General features: G+C 42.8%; 1 protein-coding gene and 1 long non-coding RNA gene across 4 annotated transcripts in view; one reads left to right on the forward strand and one right to left on the reverse strand.

The window, feature by feature from the left end:
• LOC133775603 (uncharacterized) overlaps positions 1 to 19,657 on the forward strand; it is a 44,914-nt gene extending 25,257 nt beyond the window's left edge. For both annotated transcript variants that reach the window (XR_009868285.1, XR_009868286.1), the window contains exon 3: positions 19,010 to 19,657. This is a non-coding gene — a long non-coding RNA (uncharacterized LOC133775603). The remainder of the gene's footprint in view (positions 1 to 19,009) is intronic.
• Positions 1,098 to 22,272, reverse strand: CCNJ (cyclin J). 2 transcript variants are annotated; one of them, XM_062213943.1, is made up of 6 exons: positions 22,252 to 22,272; positions 21,544 to 21,652; positions 14,576 to 14,786; positions 5,304 to 5,603; positions 5,058 to 5,217; positions 1,098 to 4,107 (listed from the first exon to the last, which is right to left on the reverse strand). In XM_062213943.1, exons 2-6 carry the CDS (start codon positions 21,610 to 21,612, stop codon positions 3,696 to 3,698), a joined length of 1,152 nt encoding a protein of 383 aa, XP_062069927.1. In that variant the 5' UTR covers positions 21,613 to 21,652; positions 22,252 to 22,272; the 3' UTR covers positions 1,098 to 3,695. The 2 variants fall into 2 exon arrangements, with proteins under 2 accessions (XP_062069927.1, XP_062069928.1); XM_062213944.1 differs by lacking the exons at positions 21,544 to 21,652; positions 22,252 to 22,272 and adding an exon at positions 18,085 to 18,229.
• Between the last annotated feature and the right edge of the window lie 1,088 nt (positions 22,273 to 23,360).

The raw sequence follows: 23,360 nt of genomic DNA on the forward strand, positions 1-23,360 counted from the left end.
TTAAAAAAAAATCTAACACTTAAAAATGGATGTTGAGGCCAGTGCCGAGGCTCACTAGGCTAATCCTCCGCCAACAGCGCCGGCACCCTGGGTTCTAGTCCCGGTTGCTCCTCTTCCAGTCTGACTCTCTGCTGTGGCCTGGGAGGCCAGTGGAGGATGACCCAAGTGCTTGGGTCCCTGCACCTGCATGGGAGACCGGGAGGAAGCACCCGGCTCCTGGCTTCGGATCGGGCAGCGCCGGGCATTGTGGCCACTAGGGGACTGAACCAACAGAAGGAAGACCTTTCTCAGTCTCTCTCTCACTGTCTATAACTCTCTAACTCTGCCTGTCAAAAAAAAAAAAAAAAAAAAGAAAGAAAAGAAAAAAAGATGCCACCTGAGATGCCTGTATCCTATATCAGAGTACCTGGGTTCAAGTCCCAGTTTTGCTTTCAATTCCAGCTTCCTATAAATGTGTACCATGGGAGGTAGCAAATAACAATGACTTAATAAGCCTTCTGGTTTCTGACACCATGTGGGAGACCTAGATTAAGTTTCAAGGTACTGGCTTCAACTTTTGTGGACATTTGGAGAGTGAATGAGTAGATGGAAGATCTCTCTCAGATGAAAATTTTGGGACACAAAAGGATTTCTTAGTGAGTTTAAATTCTTAATGTATTTTGCATAAACCCATTACATTTTACTCTTCAAAACAAATTTCATCTGCTAAGTTGAATTGAGTAGCAAATTATCTTTGTACTTAGGTGAAGGGACCATCATCACTGTTAACCCTGTTCCTTCCCACACTCCTGCCCATTTTGTGTCCTTACTTCTTAGAAATCAGACCAGGTTCCTGAATAAATCTGAGTCCATAGTTAAACTGATTTTAAGCTCAAAAGGTAACAGTGGTGTCTAGTATACTTTTGGGGACTTCAGTGTTCCATATGGAAGACATAATGAATGGACAGATGTTTCCCACCATTTCAGGTAACATTCTACACCTGGATAGCTTAGGAAATACAACCACAATTCTGTGTCTGACTGACAATGAATGAAACTGCAGATTATAAATCTTATTTAAAACAAAAACACCAAAGTCTTTTTACTGAAAACTAGTTTTATTTTAAAATTAAGTGCATAGCACTCATCTAATATTCCATTGGTGTAGAACTTAGCACCATATTTGCTATTTGAAATTCATGTCATAACACAGATACATTTTGGTTTGCAGTCTGTACTTGAGTAGTGTTTATTTAATGGACTTTGGTAAAGCCCTTTATACATATCATTAATACCTTCACAGTACACACTTAATGATGGTCCAGTAATCTCAACCAAAAACAAAATTTAAAAAAACCACCCAGCTTTAAAGGCTAATCAATAAATTAAAGAAAACCTATACAACATCTCCTCTATCCCCCAAAGCTAGCAACTGTGACCTGTATTTATAATGAAACCTATATGTTTTAAAAATAGTTCTGGCTGTGCAACCACCCTACCCCACTGCGGGTATGCAGCAAGAGTAATCAATTCGTTTATTCTACTCCCCCCAACAAAGATTAATCCAGTGTTCTTTAGTTTTTAAATATAAATTGGGAACGTGTTAATAAACTTTTTAAAAAGGCATATTCTTCTATAACAAGAATGACATATAAACCAATCAATAAAAGCATTTGACAAGACATTAAATTACCACAGGCACTGGTTGTTGGTTCAAGTTAGGATCACTATCCTAATATTTTACATTCATAGTATTACTGAGGTAGTTAAAATACTGAAAATCCGGACTCCAGGTTGCTGGGTTCTGAATGTGAATGTTAAAGATATATTCTCTCTTGAACCCACTTTTCCTAATTCAAGTTTTCTTAAGGTAAGAACTACCAAAATCCAATTAGCAGCCTTCTTTTAAAGAGCAAAAGTGATGATTCTTTCAAAAAACAATTTCCATGCTTGAAAACTGTCATGTGTGTTCTCACCTGAGTGTTTTTTTTTTAAATTTATCTACCAGACTAATAAATCCACATTATGCTCTATATACTCTAAATATAAGTTATTTTCCTTTATAGAAAAGGACATTTCTCTAAGAATTCATGCTGGCAGAAGCCACTCACCCACATTCATCCACTGGAGCCATGTGGATCAGTCCCTTCCTAACAAAGGCCATTGGCTTGATTACTGAGACTCCTGCTGCATACCCACTCATCTTTTAAGAAGTTTATCTTCAATGCACCTTGTGGCAGTCACATCCCTGCCATGCAGATTCCCTTCTATTCAAGTGCTATCTTTAAAAAAACAGAGACACACCTTACTAATTTTTAAACCAGAAAGCTTCCCTCCACCAAATCTTTTGTCCCACAGATAAGAGCACAATGTATAGTTTCAGTTATTACTATGATTTTCTTTTTAAGTTTATTCCTCCAAAATGCTTTACAGGCAAACTGCCCTTGCTATCATGACTACTATGTTGTTTTCACTCACTACCAGTACAGTGAAATGTCCCAGGGCAGTTGTGGGGATAATCCAGTGAAAGCAGGTACTGAAATTTTGTAATCAGTACCCCTGCCTGTTCAGACTGACTAGCTGGATTCAAGGGCTGCTTATGAAACCTGTATTTCACATAACAAAGTGCTGCTGTAGCACAACCTGAGAACCTTGCTGGCCATACTGCACTTCAAACTCAGCCTATGGAGCTTTATTATAGTAATGATATTTTTACAGATAGGCCTTCCCTTGAAAAACTTTTCCTTTAGAGTAATATCAAATCTGAGTGTAAATCATTAATTGCACCAAGAAATGCAAAATATATATGTATTATGAATCATAGGAATCACTGCTTCATCCATTCTGTGCCACAATATTATGTTCTCATTTGAAAACACAGCTTAATAGTATTTTAATCTGTTATAACGGTAGTTCATATGATAACATTTCCAAAGCATGTTGCATTACAGTTAAGTGTTTCCAAGTAGTACCAATTCCCTGAGTTAAATGTGTTTTCATTCTAAAGATTTGAGGTTGATCGCTTAGGGAAAAACAAAAAACAAAAAATTATGACCATGATTTTAAAGAGATCTACTCCACCCTTAATGTTAGCACATAAATCCAGATACCTTTACATTTATAGGACATTCTATAGAATCACCTAAAAAATCGTTTTCTTTTACTCCACAGGTTGGTACAGTGTAACAATTCAGTGACTTTAAACTTAGTCAAAAATTCATTTGTAGATCAACTTCAAAACTCAAAACTGTAGAATAATAAAGAAAAAAAGACACCTTCAAAAATTAATACTGTAACTTTCCTTCATAAGAGTGTTTGGCAAGTCCACAGATAAACATTAATCTTTGACATATAAACCAACTTTAGGCCCAGAGCCCACCACAGGTGAAATCTCAGAAGAGTACATTATAATCTGTCCAGATTTTCTGTCATATTGGATATTTTTGAAATATTTGGACCATCAGCCAGGGCTTGAACATTTCTGTTGTGCAGGCATTTGTTGTAACAGGATTTGACACACTGTGTTAAACTGCTGCAGTGTTTGCTCGGTCCTCCCAGGTGTTCAGGGTGCACTGAAAGGGATATTCACTCGTGCTGGTACCTGAAGAGTTCTGGTGTCACTGGGATCCCTTTCCTTGAACAAATGTTTACAAAAAGCTTGCCCTAGAGCTTCAAGACACAAAATAGCCTGCGCCAGTTACTAACTTTGCACATAATCACCTCTCAAAGCATGGAGTAATACAAGGGTAATGTTCATTTATCTGATAACTTCGGTTATAAGAAACAGTCAGACAAGGCTTAACTTCTACTGGTATTGCCAGTGACATCCCAACGCCGGTCTGCACATGCCCAAGGCCATGAACACTAGTTTGGAAGCCAGCAGGACACGTCTGTAATGTGTAAGATGAGGCGTGTGTGGTAGACACAATCTGCTGACAGCTTGGTTGTTCTGATACAGGATGGCGATACTGCAGAGAGGTCTGATGTGTCTGGTGGAGATACTGGGGTTGCTGAAAGTGACCTGGCCGTGTGGGCTGGGAGGCTGTTTGGAACACACTTAGCTGTGCTGACTGAGGTCCTGCCTGTCCTCTCTGTTTGTTTGCTTCTTTCACATCATTATCGTGAGCACTGAAACATGGGAGAGAAAGTATTAATATTGTTACTTGTGAAGAATCTGCAAGAAGTCCCACCCCAATTTGTCAACAGCTGATTTCATAAACTGCCAGCACTACCTAGGTAGCAGTCAGTACACAATAATCCCAACAAGAGCAGGACCTCACTTGTATCCTTCTAAGGCTATTTCCCTTCATGTGAACCTGCCAGTAGCTTTGAGGGCCCTTTCTGTCTTGGAAAAATATCCACAATAAACACTTAAGTGTGGCTCCCATTTTGGTAACATCCTTGTGGCCCTCAAAATTCGAAGATGTGGAAATGGGGGCAAGAACTGCCTGGATAAATCTTAGAGTTATGGATTTACACATGAGCAGATCCTTTCCTTATCATGTACCTAGATCATATTAGCAATGACAACTTCTAGTTAGCTTTAACAACCAAAAGGGGCATCCCATCTATCAAGTACTGCCCACTGCAGGGGGGTACTCATGGTAGCAAGAAGCTGCCAGGAGCAAGTATCCTAAAAGCTCTGTGCCACCGGCACCATGACTCACTAGGTTAATACTCTGCCTGCGGCGCCGGCATCCCATATGGGCGCCGGGTTCTAGTCCCGGCTGCTCCTCTTCCAGTCCAGCTCTCTGCTGTGGCCTGGGAGGGCAATGGAGGATGGCCCAAGTGCTTGGGCCCTGCACCTGCATGGGAGACCAGGAAGAGGCACCTGGCTCCTGGCTTCAGATCAGCGCAGCGCTGGCCATAGCAGCCATTTGGGGAGTGAACCAACGGAAGGAAGACCTTTCTCTCTGTCCCTCTCTCTCGCTGTCTATAACTCTACCTGTCAAAAAAAATTAAAAAAAAAAAAAAAAAAAAAAAAACCTCTGTGTCTTTGAGAAGTTATTTTTAAGGCACCTTATACATGAAGAAAAATATTAATGTGAAATTAGAAACAGCAGAACAAAAAGGCTTACATCAACAGCCGCTCAATACACTGCACTAAGAAATCCCAGGAGTAAGCAGTAAGACGATGCAGTCGTGTAGGCCATGTTGGAGAAAGACGAAGTATGATCCTTGAAGAAGCCACACACGCAGCAGCTACTAAAGAAGGTGCATAATTTAGAAAGGCATAATCTGTGGAGACATCAAAAATGAACTTAAGAAACAGAATATATAAGGCTTAGGTACACAAGTCACTTATGGCATTCACAACATCTTACCTTGCAAAGATACTTCTAGGAAGTAATCTGCATATTTGGCCATGTAAAGTTTAGTTTTTTCCAAGCAAATCATTGGCCAGCCATCATGAAGATCTGTTTCGTGTACTGCTTCGGAAAGATAATACTCGATGAAATGAGCAGCTGTTGGAAGGCAGAGGTTCCACTGAAAGGTTTCTAATAGTAATAGTTCCATATGTAGCAGATTTTGTTTTGTTAATACTAGATTCATGTTAGTCATACAACCCAGGCTGTTGAGCTGTTCTAGCTTAGGCACACTATCTTCTTTTTCTTCAAATTTACCTTATAAGAAAAGGGAAGAGGAGAGAAAACGTTAGGCAAGTGATCAGTATAGGATGAGTCAGTTAAATGGGATAGACTGTCTTCCAGCATTTAGAGCTAAAAATACTCTTTCCCCTACCTCACATAGACACAACTGTGCCAGAACTCTCTATGGTTCTCATATTTGCATTATGTTTTCTTTTCCAGTACTACTGTGCCCAAACTTTCACTTTCTCCTGAAAAAAAAAAATATGCTTGGAACACATCAACAATTAACATTTTAAATTAATTAAAAACTCATTCAAATCTCACTAGCTGAATGTTTTCAGGAAATTTCAGCAGGTGGGTGGCGGAAGAAAATACATTATTTTAGAGCAGAAGTGGGTTTAAAGAATTTAAGGTCATAGGTATATCTGAGATAAAAAATACTTCTAAGTTTTAAGTGTTTCATTTTGCATATTTCCAGCATAATCTCAATTTCTGAAACAAATTGAGGGGTGAGAACTGGGTTGAATGTCCAACACAAGTGTTACCATTTCACAAAACACTCCATTTGAAACAAAAATCTAGTTAAGACTGTTAACAAAAAAAGGGAGAAAAAAGGAGGGAGAGATACTTTATGAAATACCATTGTGATTTTCCAAATGTCAGCAATAGAAGCAGAGTTGTTTTCAAGTTTGAGTTTTTGTTCAGTGGTGGTCCACAGAAGGGAAATTAAAACTAAAGCCTTCTAATTCCCAGTATTTTGTTCTAATTTACATTGAGGTTCACAACACTCATATTACAGTTACAGACTTCACACAATAAATTTTTTTTTCTTTTCTTTTTTTTTTTTTTTTAAATTTTTGACAGGCAGAGTGGACAGTGAGAGAGAGAGAGACAGAGAGAAAGGTCTTCCTTTTGCCGTTGGTTCACCCTCCAATGGCCGCCGCGGTAGCGCGCTGCGGCCGGCGCACCGCGCTGTTCCGATGGCAGGAGCCAGGTGCTTCTCCTGGTCTCCCATGGGGTGCAGAGCCCAAGCACTTGGGCCATCCTCCACTGCACTCCCTGGCCACAGCAGAGAGCTGGCCTGGAAGAGGGGCAACCGGGACAGGATCGGTGCCCCGACCGGGACTAGAACCCGGTGTGCCGGCGCCGCAAGGCGGAGGATTAGCCTGTTGAGCCACGGCGCCGGCCACACAATAAATTTTTATATTCATTCTTATTCAAAATTTTTGCCAGACTGTTACTAAAGAAGCACATACATAAAAATTTTTAAAGGACTTTGATATATTTCAGTGTATTTTATTTTCTCAGAAATATTTTTATCCATTTAAAAACTTTTTAATGATTTATTTGCATATTTGAAAGTCACAGTTACAGAGAGAGATGAAGAGATAGAGAGCTCTCCATCTGCTGGTTCACTCCCCATATGGCTGCAATTGCCAGGGCTGGGCCAAGCCGAAGCCATGAGCCAGGAGCTTCTTCCAGGCCTCCCACGTGGGTAAAAGGAGCCCAAGCACTTGGGCCATCTTCTGCTGCTTTTCCCAGGCCATTAGCTGGGAGCTGAATTTAAAGTGGAGTAGCTGGGACAGAAACCAGCACCCACGTGGGATGCTGGCATTATAAGCAACAGCCTTATCCGTTTATGCCACAAGATTGGCTCCCATTTAAAAACATTTTTTGGAGAAGAACCAAAGACTGCCCCAGCAGAAGAAACCAGAAGGGTTTTCCTGTGAGATTTCTCTTCTAGAAGGGATGAGTTTGTACCACATGTGAAAGCTGCTACAACCCATGAAAGTGGCCAGGATACTGAGCCCAGATGCTCACTGTATGGGCGGCAGAGCTAGAGCCAGTGGAAGCTTGATCATGTCGACCTGCCTTGGGGTTGGAGGGAAAGAATGTGTAAGAGGTTTTTGTCTCTGATGCCAAGAGATTCTGCACTCATGTCTTGAGAAAAAACTAAGCCCAAAGAAGCAGGAGAGAGAGAGGAGGGAGTAGGGAGAGGGACAAGCGACAAGGTGGAGAGGAAGGGAGAGGAAGAAGGGTGTCAGTTCTTCCTACTCAAGAGAGAATTTGAACTTTAGATCTCAACTATGTTGTAAATATATGGCTGCAAGTAGGAGCTGATACAAAACATATATATAATTCAGACTTTTAAGAATCTAGGGACCGGCGCCTGCCCATATGGGCACTGGTTAGTCCCAGCTGCCCCACTTCCAATTCAGCTCTCTGCTATGGCCTGGGAAAGCAGTAGAAGATGGCCCAGATCCTTGGGCCCCTGAACCCACATCGGAGACCCAGAAGAAACTCCTGGCTCTTGACTCCTCATTGGCCCAGCTCCAGTGTTTGTGGCCATTTGGGGAGTGAACCAGCGAATGGAAAACTTTTCTCTTTCTCTCTCTCTCTCTGCCTCTGCTCCTCTGTAACTCTGCCTTTCAAATAGAAATAAATAAATCTAAAAAAGAATTGAGATAGTACTTCATAATGCAAATCACATAAAGGTGAATTTTATAAGTTTTTCCAAAAGCATACACTTGGTGTGGTTGAAAGTACTAAAGTGGTCTTTATCACATGGTTATCTAGCATTACCACTGAATAAAAATATAAGAGAGGAATCCACTGTTCTTAGTATAATGAAGTAAAATTCTTCAGAAGAATGACCTGAGAATTTAGTTCAATCCCTCTGGATGAATCATTAATATTTTCAAAGCACCCTGCTGTTTGTATAGCAGCAGTAATACTGGCAATATACTTCAAAGAAATATTATAAAAATTAACAAGTTTATTTATATCATGCTTGACATTCCTTTTAAGAAATTAATACACCAGAATCCAAAGATCAAGAATGTTTCGTATTCTCTCCTTGAAAATTTGAACAGTGAAAATACAATTGTATAAGATAAATTTCATAGTTCAGGAAACCAAGGTAGTGACATTGGGGATTTCATTTAAAGGGGGGAAAAAAGCCAAAAGGAAGATGTGTAGTCGAATCCCCAAATCTGTACTTCAAGACCAAAGTACTGCACCAAGCTACATGGTTGTAACTACCAAATCAGCAGACTTCTGTATTATTAAGTATCTACGAGACTTCTATATTTATAACATATTTGGCTATTATAAATGTGTAAGACTTTGCATCTAGTTTGCAAAGTTACAAACAACCTCATACTGCATAAATAACTACACTTGCAATCTTAACCCAAGTTATTTGGAAACTTTTTCATACTTGGATACATGGATATAAAAGGATTTCAAAGTTTGATAGTAGCAATGAATACCTGCATTCTTAGCTATGTTTTTAGTTGTCTTGAACGCTATGTGTGTATATTTTCAATGTACTTAGCCACAATACCATACACAGATCACAAAGATCAGTTCTTCAATTGAAAGGAAATACCAGGAACCATGTGATTATATTGATAAAGGCCCCAAACAGGAAGTAAGAGCACAGGAAGTCCATATCTGCTTCCCAGAAAGTAAAGAATTAGAGGCCACAGAAACAAAGCACTAGGTTTATAGGAGATCAGCTGTGGAAACCAACATAGTCTCAAAGTCACATGTAAATGGTAAATATGTGCTGGAGAAGATTTCTGTACTGAGGAGGGTATAGATCGGATGTCAGTGTGTGCTCTGCCAACCCATATTCTATTCTTTTATTATTAAATGGGGAAGTCATCATCCTTAATAGACACCAGGAATCCTCACAAGTTAGTAAGACTATGAATCTAATAGGAAAATGAGTAAAGAATGGGAAAGGGTAATTCATAGAAAACATCAATCTAAGCTCATTAAAAGTTGAGATATAACTCAAACCATGAGACATAATTTTTCAACTATTAGAAAACAGTAAAAAGCTTTGCTAACCTAATACTCATTTCCAAGATTGCTTCCATACTTCCCATAAATTTAATAGTAGTTACAGCAGCCAAGGGAAACCGGTATATACATGTGAATGAGTTAGAACATGAGAAGTTCCCAGGACAAAAGAGTATTTTAGAACAGGACAGAAGCAGGGGCCGGCACTGTGGCGTAGCGAGTAAAGCCACCACCTGCAGTTCCAGCATCCCATATGGGTGCTGGTTCAAGTCCCAGATGCTCCACTCAGCTCTCTGCTATGGCCTGAGAAAGCAGTAGAATATGGATGAAGTCCTGGTGCAGCCCTGGCCATTGCAGCCATCTGGGGAGTGAACCAGTGGAAGAAGACTCTGCCTCTGCCTCAAAAAAATAGGCCAGAAGCTTTAGGGACAGGGACCCAGGATAAAGACTATAGAGAAACTTACAGGAGAATGAATGCTTATGATGCTGAACTGTGTTTCAGTTTCCAATGTGTTTTATTTATTTACTAAAAAAAGATTTATTTATTTGAAGTCAGTTACACAGAGAGTGGGAGAGAGACAGAGGGCAAGCTTCCATCTGCTGGTTCACTCCCCAAAAGGCTACGATGGCCGGGGCTGAGCCAAGCTGAAAGCAAGAACCAGGAACTTGATCTGGGTCTCCATATGGGTGGCAGGGGCTCAAGCACTTGGACCATCCTCCATTGCTTTCCTAAGCACATTAGCAGGGAGCTGGACTGGAAGTAGAACAGCAGAGACTTAAACGAGTGCTCACATGGGATGCAGGCATCTCAGGCAAGTGAATTAACCTGCTGTGTTAATGTCAGCTTCTCCTGTGTGCTTTTTAAGTGTCTTTATTTCTATTTTGTATGTAGAGAGAAAACTTGAGATTCAAGAGTTGTTGAAATTCATATTGTTGATGATTCCAAATCCAGGAAATCCATCACTATAGTCATTGTTCTACATGCTACTCTCTAGAGAGACTCAGAGGCCCTTTTTTATTGTCTTTTTTTTTTTTTTTTTGACAGGCAGAGTGGACAGTGAGAGAGAGAGACAGAGAGAAAGGTCTTCCTTTTGCCGTTGGTTCACCCTCCAATGGCCGCCGCGGTAGCGTGCTGCGGCCGGCGCACCGCGCTGCTCCGATGGCAGGAGCCAGGTGCTTCTCCTGGTCTCCCATGGGGTGCAGGGCCCAAGGACTTGGGCCATCCTCCACTGCACTCCCGGGCCACAGCAGAGAGCTGGCCTGGAAGAGGGGCAACCGGGACAGGATCGGTGCCCCAACCGGGACTAGAACCCGGTGTGCCGGCGCCGCAAGGCGGAGGATTAGCCTGTTGAGCCACGGCGCCGGCTTTTTATTGTCTTTTAATAGTATAGACTCCAGCAGCTGGATAAGCATTACCTAGGACTTACAAACTGTGCTTCATCTTTGACCCAAGTACGTGCAGCCTCCAACCTATTTCATAACTGGTATTCAATTGTCATCTAGTTTTGTAAGCTGTTTTTCCCTTTTATATAAAGGACCCCTATCCCAAGGCAGGGAGTAGCTGGGAGAGGGATACACATGCAGTTTAATTATTCTGAGGAGAGAACATTGCTTGATTGACATTTATGATAACAGAAGAGCTGCCATTTGGTATCCAAATATAAAAATATAAGAAACACTAGAATTAACTCCAGAAATTTACAACAGCACATACTAAAAAAAGGCTATCAGTTCTCTTTTTGTGTAAAGTTACAGAGAGAGAAGAGATGGCTGCTAAGATTGCTGACACTAGTGTAGGGCCAAGAGCTGAAACTCCTTGGAGTGCTGCCTAGTTGGGACAGGCTGAGACTCTGAAAACTATTTCACACACATTCCCATTCTCCATTGGAAAAAAAGGCAGAAGGTAAAAGCAGTTCTCTCTCAGGGAAAGGGGGTTAGAAGCTAACAAGGGGAAAAGGCATCTGATTCTCTCAGTAATAGGTGATTTATACAATTTATATTTGAACCTCAGCAAATACAGATTCTAAAGCCTGGAAAATGTACCAAAAATCACTACATATTATAGATTAAACCACCTAGTAGTCAGTAAAATTGGTCATGACTTTGAATAAATAATAATATATAAGTTTGAGAATAAGAACAATTGAAAACTCCATTCAAGTCAACCTGAGATGATACACAAATATTCTTCTTCAAAATTGTTGGAACTCAGTACCAATGCCAAGCACTACAGGTGGCCAAAATTTTTGTTATTTAACTACAGCTCTTAGTAAACTTTGGTGGTAACAGATAATTTATGAATATCTTGTTTAGTAACCCTAACTCATTTAGGTTATTAGTAAGTAAACTCTGATTACAAATCTGCCAGTCTATGAACTGACTATTCATTGTTCATTACTTCACAGTTCCCAGATAAGTTTCCCACTTGGTTCATACCACACTTTTAAAAACTGCAGGTGTGCAGGGCCAGTGCTGTGGAACAGTAGGTTAAGCCTCTGCCTGTGGCACCGGCATCCCATATATGCACCAGTTTAAATCCCACCAGCTCCACTTTTTTTTTTCTTTTTTGACAGGCAGAGTGGACAGTGAGAGAGAGAAACAGAGAGAAAGGTCTTCCTTTGCCATTGGTTCATCCTCCAATGGCCGCTGCGGCCGGCACACTGTGCTGATCCGAAGCCAGGAACCAGGTGCTTCTCCTGGTCTCCCATGTGGGCGCAAGGCCCAAGCACTTGGGCCATCCTCCACTGCACTCCCAGGCCACAGCAGAGAGCTGGCCTGGAAGAGGAGCAACCGGGACAGAATCCGGCACCCCAACCGGGACTAGAACCCGGGGTGCTAGCGCCGCAGGCGGAGGATTAGCCTATTGGGCCGCGGCGCCAGCCACCTGCTTCACTTCTAATCCAGCTCCCTGCTAATGGCCTGGCAAAGCAGTGGAAGATGGCCCAAGCATTTGGGCCCCTGCACCCATATTGGAGACCTGGAAGAAGCTTCTGGCTCCTGGCTTTGGATCGACCCAGCTATGGCTGCTGCGGCCATCTGGAGAGTGAACCAGCAGAGGGAAGACCTCTCTCTGTCTCTCCCTCTCTCTATATGTAACTCTGCCTCTCAAATAAACAAATCTTTAACAACAACAACAATTGCAGGTATTGAGCAGATGGGACTTAGTAATGACAGTAATAGCCACAGCATACAAAGTGATTTTCCACTAATAATACCAATTTTTAAAATAATCTAATTTACATATTTGATGGCTGGTTTCTCTCTATACACTGATCTTATAATAAACTAACATTCCATAGAACAACAAAAAGCCATTTCATTTATGGATTCATCTCTCACACGTCTGACCTGTCAAGAGGTTTTTCCAATCTTATGCAAACTATTAAACCCCAAAGTGTTGTACATGTGATTACTTATAAGCATGAAAGTTTAAAAGTCAATTGTAAATGTACTGGCTTCAGGAGGGTAGGGACGTGCAATGTGCCTGGATCTTAGAGAATAACAGATTAAAGGGGAAATATAGATATTCAGAAAATAGGTAGTATTCTAGTAATTCAGCTCAGGGTACACGGGGATAGGGTTGGATAAGAGATCAGAAAGGTAGCTAGGTCCAGACGAAAGGTTCTAAATGCTACATTAAGCAGCTTCTACCTAAACTCACAGGCAGTGGGAAGTCATCACTGGGACTTTTTTTTTTTTTTTTTTTTTTTTTTAACATGCTTTCTGGTTCTACAAGGGATCTAAAATAACTTTAAAAAGACATTCAGAGGGACAAAATAAGTAGGTGTCATCAGATCAAAGGAAGAATAAAATAAACTAAAATCTGAGGAAATTAGTACCAGAAATGATACCACAGAAGACTGCATTCAGTTTTACATTTATTAGCAATGAAAATACAAGGGTGTTCTAGAAGAACTCTGGCGGCATGAGGTAAATGTCCCTTAGACAGCATGCTTATTGGATTACCAAACCCTCTATTGGAGGGTGGCAAAGATGTAAAGGCTGTTAATATATCCATATACTACTTTAAAATAGGGCTTAAATTTCTATTATAATGACATGGATAAAATAAAAACCGCATTATTGATTCTACTTCAGTACCAATCTTTTCACATTACTAAAAGAAGAAAAACCCAATTTCAATTCCTTTACTTGTATTTTCTCTTTAGTGAGGGTACTAACAAGCAATCAAATGAGGTACAGGAAGATATGAAAACAGAGAGGTGTCAAAAAGCCCAGCAGAGTACATTCTGTATGGGTAACAAATAGGGCTGTATCAGTCTGTCTTAAAGCCTACTACACAGTTGGTCTACTGCATAAGCAAAGGTTTTCATAAATCTGTAGCACTTGCACATGAACATTTAGTTCAGTAAGCTAATTCATTAGTAAAAAGCATTCTAACAATATGCAGGCACTTCAAAATGTGGAAAATTAAATTTATTTTGGTGTAAAAAATTTAGAGATTCACATATATGGAGGGTCTTGAAAAGGTTTGTAGAAAAATGTGTATTAGGAAAAACTATGCATGGCTTGTAAAAAAATTTTTTTTTACACTAAAATAAACTTAATTCCATTTGCCATTAACTTTTGGAAGTAACTTTGTATAATAGTAATGCTATCTTTGGGACAGTTTTTGAACTTCAGCTCCATTGATTTTTGGGCAGAAAATGCTATCATGGGGAACTGTCCTGGCCATCCTAGAATATTTAGCAGAGTATCAGGCCCCCATGAACTGAATGCTAATAGCATCCTGCTAGATTGTAACAACCAAAACTGTCTCTATACCAAGTGTCCCCTGCGGGACAAAGTTGCTCCTTGAAAATCACTGCTTTATGACCGTGGTTCTCAACTGGAAAGAGACATCATAATCACCTCTGGAATTTCTAAATAAAAATGAAAGATTTCTCAGGCCCTCTTATGTAGATTCTGACTAAACAGATCTGGGGTGACCCAGGCATTTTTATCAGAATATTTAGGATGTGGGGCTTAGTTACTTGTTTCTCAAAGACTCAACAGCTACTTTTTAATATCTAGTTAAGAATTATTATGCCAAGAAGCACTTTCAACAAAAACTTCCTGATAATAGTAAACTGGAATGAATGAGATTTGGTGATATTTCACTGAGTTCTACATAAATTTGCATTATTATATAACTAATGAAAATTTATAGTCATGTCAATCATTTTCATACTTACTTGCTAGAAGTAGACAGGAAAGAGCAACTAGATGTAGCTGCTGGATAGAGATGTCATAGCGATCCATAAACAGGTCCAGCAAATAGACAGCAAGGTGTCGGGCAGAAGGGCAGAGTGTGAAGCGATTGCTTACAATGGCAATCAAGTCAGCAAAATACCGTCTGAGACTCAGTTGAGGGGACTGGCCCTTGTAGGAGGGCAACTTGAGCTCCTAAATCAAGAGGAACAATATTCAGTTTGATCTGTAGAAGCAGCCTCATACTGCAAAGACTTAACACTGATTTTCCAACACAGGTTGAGCATTCCTAATCCAAAACTCTTTTGATCACTGATACTAGGCTCAACATATTAGATTTTGGAGCATTTGGATTTTGAGGTTAGGGATCCTCAGAGGGTAAGTCTACACAAATATTCCACAATCCTAAAAACACTGAAGTCCAAGACTTTGGGTGCCAAGCATTTCAGATAAGAGATAATCTGTACATTAGTGTTAAAAGTGCCTAAAACACAGTTTTCTCAGGTGGAACATAAAAATGAAAAAGTTGAGCAAAAAGACAATGACATTTAATTTAAAACAAAACTCTGTTCTTTATTGTTAATCATCTATGATGTGATCAATTGCATTTCTTAATGGATGCATTCTAAAAATATTTTTTAATGAAGGAAATCTAGTTTGCCCTACCAGATGTTTCCAGGAAAAAAAAAAAAGTCTTTACCAAAACTAATTACCCCACACACAAAGGCACATACATCCCTCCAGGAAGCCCAAAGCTTTTGGGTAGGAAGTAACAGGGGAGGGTGTGGTGGCATACTAGGTTACAGCACTGTTTGGCCAGATGCACACATCTTACATTGGAGTGCTAATTTGAGTCCTGGCTACTCCACTTCTAATGCAACTTCCTGCTAATGTGTATGAGAAGGCGGCAGTGAGCAGTGATGTCCCATGTACTCCAATCTCTGCTACCCACGCAGGAGACCAGGATGGAGTTCCTGCCTCCTGGCTTTGGTTTCCCTAGCCCAGTTGCTGTGGGCATTGGGGATAGAAAGATCTCTCTGTCACTCTGCCTTTAAATAAATAAATCTTAAAAAAAAAAAAAAAGTATGGATATGAAAAAACCACGCTAGATTTCAGAATTTTTTGCACAAAAATAAACTGAATTTTTTTTCCCCCACAAGCCTTTTGAACTGTGTTTAAGGCTTTTCAGTTACCAGATTAGATTTTCATCAATTTTTGCTGCTCTATTGAAAGCAAGTAAAAACTCTCGTGTACTATTGGTCAGGCTGACAAATGATTAACAGTCTTTTGGAGAGCAATCAGTGATATAAATTTTTTAACATGCAGCTATCCTTTAACCTAACAATCCAAGGCCTAGAAATATAACTTATTTACAAGGAGGTTCTTTGCAGTGTTGTTTGTAATAGCAAAATGGTGGAATCAAAGTGTGATGCCCAACAACCTGGATGGATCTCCAGGGAATTATGCTGACTGAAAAAGAGTTAATCCTAAAATGTCACATACTGTACAATTCAATTTATGTAACATTCTTGGAATGACAAAATCATAAAACTAGAGAACAGACTAGTGGTTGCTGAGATTCAGGGGGTGGGGTGTGAGATAGGAGGGAAGAGGGTGTGACTTTTTAGAAAAGCATGAGACTTTTGTTTTATTAAAAGATTTTATTTATTTATTTGAAAGAAAAAGAGACAAAAAGGGAAAGGGAGAGATCATCCATCCACTGGTTCGCTCCCCAAATGGCCTCAATGGCCAGGTCTGGGCCAGGCAAAGCCAGGAGCTTCTTCCAGGTCTCCCAGGAAGGTGCAGGGGCCCTAGCATTTACTTGGGCCATCTTCTGCTGCTTTCCCAGGTGCATTAGCAGAGAGCTGGATGGGAAGTGGAGCAGCTGGAACTTGAACCAGTGCCCATAGGGGATGCCAGCACTGCCAGCAGAAGCTTAACCTACTATGCCACAGCACCCCGAGAAATTCTTGTGATCACAGGAAACATTCTGTTTCTTGACCATATCAATTTAAGTATCTTGGTTATGACATGGTACTATAGTTTTTCAAGATGTTACCACAATGAGAAACTAAGTGAAGGGTACAGGAGGATCTCTGTATCACTTCTAAGAAATGCATGTGGGGGTGCCGGTGCTATGGCGTTGCATGTAAAGCTGCTGCCTATGGTGCCAGCATCCCATATGGATGCTGGTTCGAGTCCCAGCTGCTCCACTTCCAATGGCCTGGGAAAGCAAAAGATGGCCCAACTCCTTGGGCCCTCGCACCTGCGTGGGAGACCTGTGAGAAGCTCCTGGCTCCTGCTTCAGATCGGCCCAGCTCCAGCCATTGCAGCCATATGAGGAGTGAATCAGCGGATGGAAGACCTCTCTCTCTCCCTCTCTATAACTCTTTCAACTAAATAAATCAGTCTTAAAGCTTGGGGCCAGCAAAATGGCATATCAGGTAAAGCCACTGCCTGCAACACCAACATTCCATATGGGTGCCAGTTCATGTACTGTTTGCTCTGCTTCTGATCCAGCTCCCTGTTAATATGCCTTGGAAAGCGGCAGAAGATGGCCCAAGTATCTGGGCCCCTGACATCCACACAGGAGACCCAGTGAAGCTCCTGGCTGTGGCCTGGCCTAGTACTGGCAGTGTCAGCCATCCAGGGATTGAACCAGGATGCAAGATCTCTAACTTTCAAAAGAAATCTTTAGAAAAAAGCTTGAACTCTTTTGACAGAGAATTGCTAAATAAACTATTGGACATCAATTCAATGTGGACTTTAAAATGAAGAGAAGGCTGGGGCCAGCGCTGTAGCATAGCAGGTAAAGCAAACACCTGCAATGCCGGCATCCTGTATGGGCGCCAGTTCTAGTCCCAGCTGCTCCACTTCCGATCCAGCTCTCTGCCATGGTCTGGGAAAGCAGTGGAAGATGGCCCAAGTCCTTGGGCCCCTGCACCTATGTGGGACACCCAGAGGAAGCTCCTGGTTTCGGATTGGCCCAGCTCTGGCCATTGCAGCCACTTGGGGAGTGAGCCAGTGGATGGGTGACCTCTCTCTACCTCTGCCTCTCTGTAGCTCTGCCTTTCAAATAAATAAATTTTTTTTAAAAAATAAATAAGTAAAGAGAAGGTACAGGTGCTGTGGCTCAGTGGGTGAAGCCACTGCTTGGTACAGCCTCATCCCATATTGGAGTGTTTGAATCCCAAGTTGGAGTCCTAGCTACTACGCTTCTGATCCTGCTAAAACCTGGGAAGGCAACAGATGATGACCCAAATTCCTGTCACCCACATGGGATACCATGATGGAGTTCCAGGCTCCTGGCATCAGCATTTGGGGAGTAAACTAGTGGATGGAAGATCTCTTTCTCTGTCATTTTGCCTTTTAAATAAGTAAGTCTTTTCTTTAAAAAAAATAAATAAATAAATAAAGGGCAGTAATCTTACAAGTATTGATACAGAAAACTCCGCTAAATTTAGGTGGAATAGGAAGGCACACAAATGTATACCTGCTATCTGCTAGTATCATGATCTCTGTGTGACAAAAATGTTGTATTTGCAGATATATTCATTTACTATGATGGTAACTTTAGAGGTCCAGGAAATAGTGGAGGTTGGAGGCAGCTCATTTATACCTTTTGATATTGTAAAAAGAAAAAAAAAGTATTGAGTGATAGGCTAAATGGACCTTTTATATATGTGCTAGAAGTATAAACAAATGCTATTGAGAAAAAAATACTTCTCCAAATAAAGGGAACACGTTGATTTTTCATATAGTTGCTAAAATGTTTTGTTTCTCCTTTTGTTTCTGTAGATCTTTATAATGGTATACATGAAATGGCATGATATGTAACTACTGTCATGTGACATTTATTGATCACCTGTCTTGCAGCAGGCATTGTGCTAATAACCCCAGGGACAAAAGCTAGAAAACTGGTCCCAAGCCTCTGTCTAGCAGTTGAGTCAAAATACAGAGATCTTTACAATACAATGTGGTAATCACAGGGAATACTGAGGAAAACACCTAACTTAGCTTAGGGGATAAGGAGTTGGGAATTGGGAATAAACAAAGCCAGGGTGGGTCTTCTGGAAAAGAGGCCTGAAGGTGGTCTTAGAGACTCACTAGGAAACATGTGGAAAACATGAGTGAACTTTATTTTCAACTATGTTAACCTTTCCAGCTTTACTAAAGGCAGGAACCCCAAGGACCATCAAATAGAAGACTTCCAGTAGTTGTCCAATACAGTCTCTTTATATCCTTTTGAGTGGTAAAGTACAAGTACTTACCAGATGACTGTCAGATTTCGTTCTTTTGGTTCAGGTACTACAGTTATATAACCACGGGAAAATAAGTATGCTTCTGTAAGCATATGGGTTTCTCTGTCTATTCCCCATTCCCTAGAATTGAGCATTTTCTTCCCATCTGCTTTTCAGGAACCCACGGGACCAAAGATCAGAGACCTGAATATGTATCTTCATCTCCAGTCCCAAGCCCTCATCGGCTCATCACCCCCAATGTCATTCCCCTTCCAGAATGGGTAACTGTTCTGCCAGGATGGAAATATAGGCCTAAGAGTAAATTCAACTCTGTGGGATAAACATTTTCTCACAGGGCTAAGATTGTTCCCAATTGTCATTCAGCCTCCTAAAATACTTTCTCAAACAGCTGATAGCAATAGTATGCAGAGCAAACTCATGAGAAAGAAAAGGATACACAAAGGTATAAACACCTGCTTTGCAGGTCCTCCAACCCTGGGAAGTAGTAAATTATATTTTATAAAAAAAAATTGGCATTCGGGGCCAAAGAGGATTTCTTTCATTGTAATCTTCCCTAGTAGACACAATGCCCATCACACCAGTTTATTTCTCCACAAACCTGGAGTCTAAACAGAAAACACTCTCTACAGAACCCAAATGGCAACTGCCCAAAAGAAGACCAGAAGGACGCTCTGAATTGTGAAAAAGATTGGCCCTTGTGAAGGCAGGGTCTCACTGACTGCTACTGCTCTGACACCTGCCAGATCACCTTGTACACAGTGAATACTCAACATGTTGAATAAACAAACAAACTGTAAAATCACAGCTAACAGACTGGAATTTCTATTGTCTTTTCTGAGAAAAGGCCCTGTGCTATCTTATCCCTTGATAGCTCATCAGCAATGACTGCAGGGCTGTCTTACTCCTTGGATCCTCCAGAGACAAATACACAAAAAATTTCAATAAATCTGAATTTTTTAAAAAGGTCTATTTGGCCGGTGCTGTGGCTCACGAGGCTAATCCTCCGCCTGCGGCACTAGCACTTCGGGTTCTAGTCCTGGTTGGGGCGCTGGATTCTGTCCCGGTTGCTCCTCTTCCAGTCCAGCTCTCTGCTGTGGCCGGGGAGTGCAGTGGAAGATGGCTCTAGTGCTTGGGCCCCTGCACCCACATGGGAGACCAGGAGGAAGCACCCGGCTCCTGCCTTTGGATCGGCACAGCAGAGGAAGACCTCTCTCTGTCTCTCTCTCACTGTCTATAACTTTCTGTCTCTCTCACTGTCTAACTCTGCCTGTCAAAAAAAAAAAAAAAAAAAAAGTCTATTTCCAATTTCAATGGACAACATTAACTCATAACCACTCAGGATTAAAATTATCTACACATTAAAATATAAAATTGAAAACCTGAATCAGTTAAAAAATATAGATATCATTAACATGAAATAATCAATTCTACCACATACCAGAGGAATAAGGAAGCTGACACCTAGAAAAGAACATTTCAAGAGGACACCTGCCAAAACCCAGAAAATCAAAAGTGTACTTGGACAATGTTTAAAGTGGAAAACCTGCAACTCTTTTCCTAACACTCCAGACAAACATCTCATGGCTGGAACTTCCCTGTGGTACAAGCATTCTTTTAGGGGACTGAGGTGTATTTAGTGTGTCTAAGAAATTGAGTATTAGAATTGGGCAGCACTTAGAAATCTCAAGCTGTCAATGAGTGTTCAGTTGTAACAATTTAAGTCAGAATCAGATTTTGCAATCTAGTTAACCTGGTCAGAAACTCAAGCTACAAGTTCATTATCATCCCAGGATCTTTGAACTCCCAGGGTCAGAATCATCTTTATTAAAGAGCCAGCTGTTTTGCTTCTTAATTTTCTGCACTTAATGGATGGCTCTTTTTCCAAGGTGAAAGTAAATTAAGGTAGAGATCGTTTTGGATCTGGTCTCTCTTCTAGTTATCAAAAAAGAACTCTCCCATTAAGCTGTCTTGGGCTGCTCAAAGTAGTAAAGTTACTGTAAGAATAAGAATACACCACAAAAGTGGTTTTCCGTATCTATAAGTCTCCCTGGTCTACTTCCTGCCTTTGATATTAGTAGAAAAAAGCAGCAAACTCCTTCCACCTTAAGGCTTTCTGAACTGACCAGAATCTTGAGGGGTAAGCGACATTAACAGTTACCACATCGTGCTTACTGAACACCAAGCACTGTTCAGAGCTCATGGAGAGTACTAACTTTTTAAAATTTCGCAATCGTCCCATGTTCTGTTATTATTCCTCGGAAACTGAGAAACAGAAAATTAATTTGTGCAAAGTCTCAAAGCAAGTTCATGGATCTCACGTCCGAACACGACTTAGTGCAGATAGCTGCACACAACAGCAACCACAGAACAAGGAGGGCTGCTCGGCCCAATAAAAACTCAGCGTGTATAGCTTTTAAAAGACAAGATCAAATCCATCTTGCATCTGGAAACAAGCACATCACCCTCCTCTCAACTACCACGCCCTACCCCCCTCATTTAAGTTGCAGGTTCTCCTGATAGATCCCAGCGAGGGAGTCAAGAAGTTAATTAACCTTGAGCAAATACGAAAACTCGCCTTCTTCTGTCCGGAAAGTAGTTGAGTGGAGAACCTGATAGGTTCTTTCCAGGGGGGCCAAGACTCACAATAACCGGCAGGAGGCACCGGATGGGGGGTCGGGCAGCAGCGTTACCTTGTACCGAAGCGCTTGGTGAATATCCGCAGCCAGCTGTCCTCGCCACCACTGCCCCTCCAGCTCCATGGGACCCGGCGGCGCGCCCGGCCAGACGCGGCAACTCAGTCTGGAAGACACACCCCAGACGCGGTCACTGCCAGCTCCTTCCCCCACGGCCCTGGGCGCGCCCTCCCCAGGGGTGGGACCTCAGGCTGCCCTGTCTGCCTGTTCATCTTCCTCTGGCTCGTCCTAAACCCGGCCCCGATCCGAACCCATTTCCCGACGCCTCGCGGAGGGCCCGAACCGCCCCCGTTCGAGAGGACCTGGCTTGTGCTGGGGACCGCCCCACTGGCTGCCGGGCAGAATGGGGTCAATTCCGACCCCGAGTTGTTGCCAATGTGCGGAGCTGGATGCAAGCTCGGGGAAAGTAGGATGGGCAGGCCCGGCTTCGGGCTCCCGGAGCCCTGGGTTCGAACTCTCCCGCTGGCCCCAGGGAGCGGGGAGACCTGACACTAGCCACAGTCCCGCTGAGGAGAAACGCTTCCCACCGGACAGCCCGGAGACCGACGGCCGCCCGCCTCGGGGAGCACGCACGGGACCGCGCGGCCCCAGAACGGCGAACAAAAGGCCGGGCCGGCCAGGCTCCGCGCCTCGCCCCGGCGGGACCGGTGCCCCGCGCCCAGCCCAGGCCTGCCCTGCCGCCCGGCCCCGCTGCCGCCCCCTTACCCGGAACGGCGGCCCTCACAGCCCCAGCCCCGCCGGCGTGCGGGGGGTGCCGGCCCCGTTCATGCTGCGGACAGTCGGCCGCGAAGCACCAGCCTCAGCTCGGGCCCACCGCCGGGGCGACCGCGCCGCCCATTGTTAAAGGACCGGCAGGCGGCTCCGCGTACAAAGCCAGCGCGGGGGCACATGCAGCCCCGCGCTGCCAATCTCGTCTCGCGATACAGCGGGGTCGCCCCGAGCTGTCCAATCGGCGGCCAGCCGGGCCCAGGTGCAACGCCCGGCGGCGGCGCGGCGGCGGCTGCAGGGGCCGGGGCAGCACCAGGACAGCGTCTCGGGCGGTGTGGGGAGGCCCGGCCTCCGCTTCGGCTCCCTGCGAGCGCCGCCACCACCTAGCTCGAAGCCCGCCTGCGGGCGGGCTGAGTCTGGAAGAGGGCGCCGCAGAAATTGTAAGGTTGATCACTAGGCGGCCAATCCGGTCAGACCGCTCACCTGTTTGATTGCCTCAGTGCCGCCTCCGTGCCTGCTGAGGGAAGTTCTCCGCCTCGCCTCGGCGTTCAGAGGTGTCTTCCCAGCCTGCATTCCGCCTGCCTCAGCTCGCAGGGCGGCGGCCCCATCGTCCTGGGGCCTCCCGAATGGGCGCTAGCTGGTTCCACAGCCCTGGAGTGCGTTCTTTATGAAATTCTGCCACATCCCACCTCAAAATCCACTCCTCTCCCAGAAACCTAATTACTCTCTTCCCCTCCCTTCTTTCCTTTGCTGTAGAGATCCGCCAGAGCTTTGAATGAAGGGAATCAAGATTAGTAACATGGCTGTCAAATTCATAGTGGAGGAAATTGGCCATCTGCGGTCATAAATCAGGAAACTCCAAAACTGGAAACACTCCAACGTCAATTAAGAGAGTGTGATTGGCAGGAACTAATCAATTGTATTTGGATGTGCTTAGGGGAGTCTCACAGAGGAAGTGGATGGTCAGCCTAGAACAGTGTTGCCCACTTTTTCTGAGACTACAGATAAACTTCTTTTAATATTAAAAAATAGTGGACCCACTTTTGAGTCTTTTATCCAAGAAGGAACTACAACAGAGTGATTCATCGTGCTGCGTGATTTTTTTT

The sequence above is a fragment of the Lepus europaeus genome, chromosome 17 (genome assembly GCF_033115175.1).
Source record: "Lepus europaeus isolate LE1 chromosome 17, mLepTim1.pri, whole genome shotgun sequence".
NCBI classification, from domain to species: Eukaryota; Metazoa; Chordata; class Mammalia; order Lagomorpha; family Leporidae; genus Lepus; species Lepus europaeus.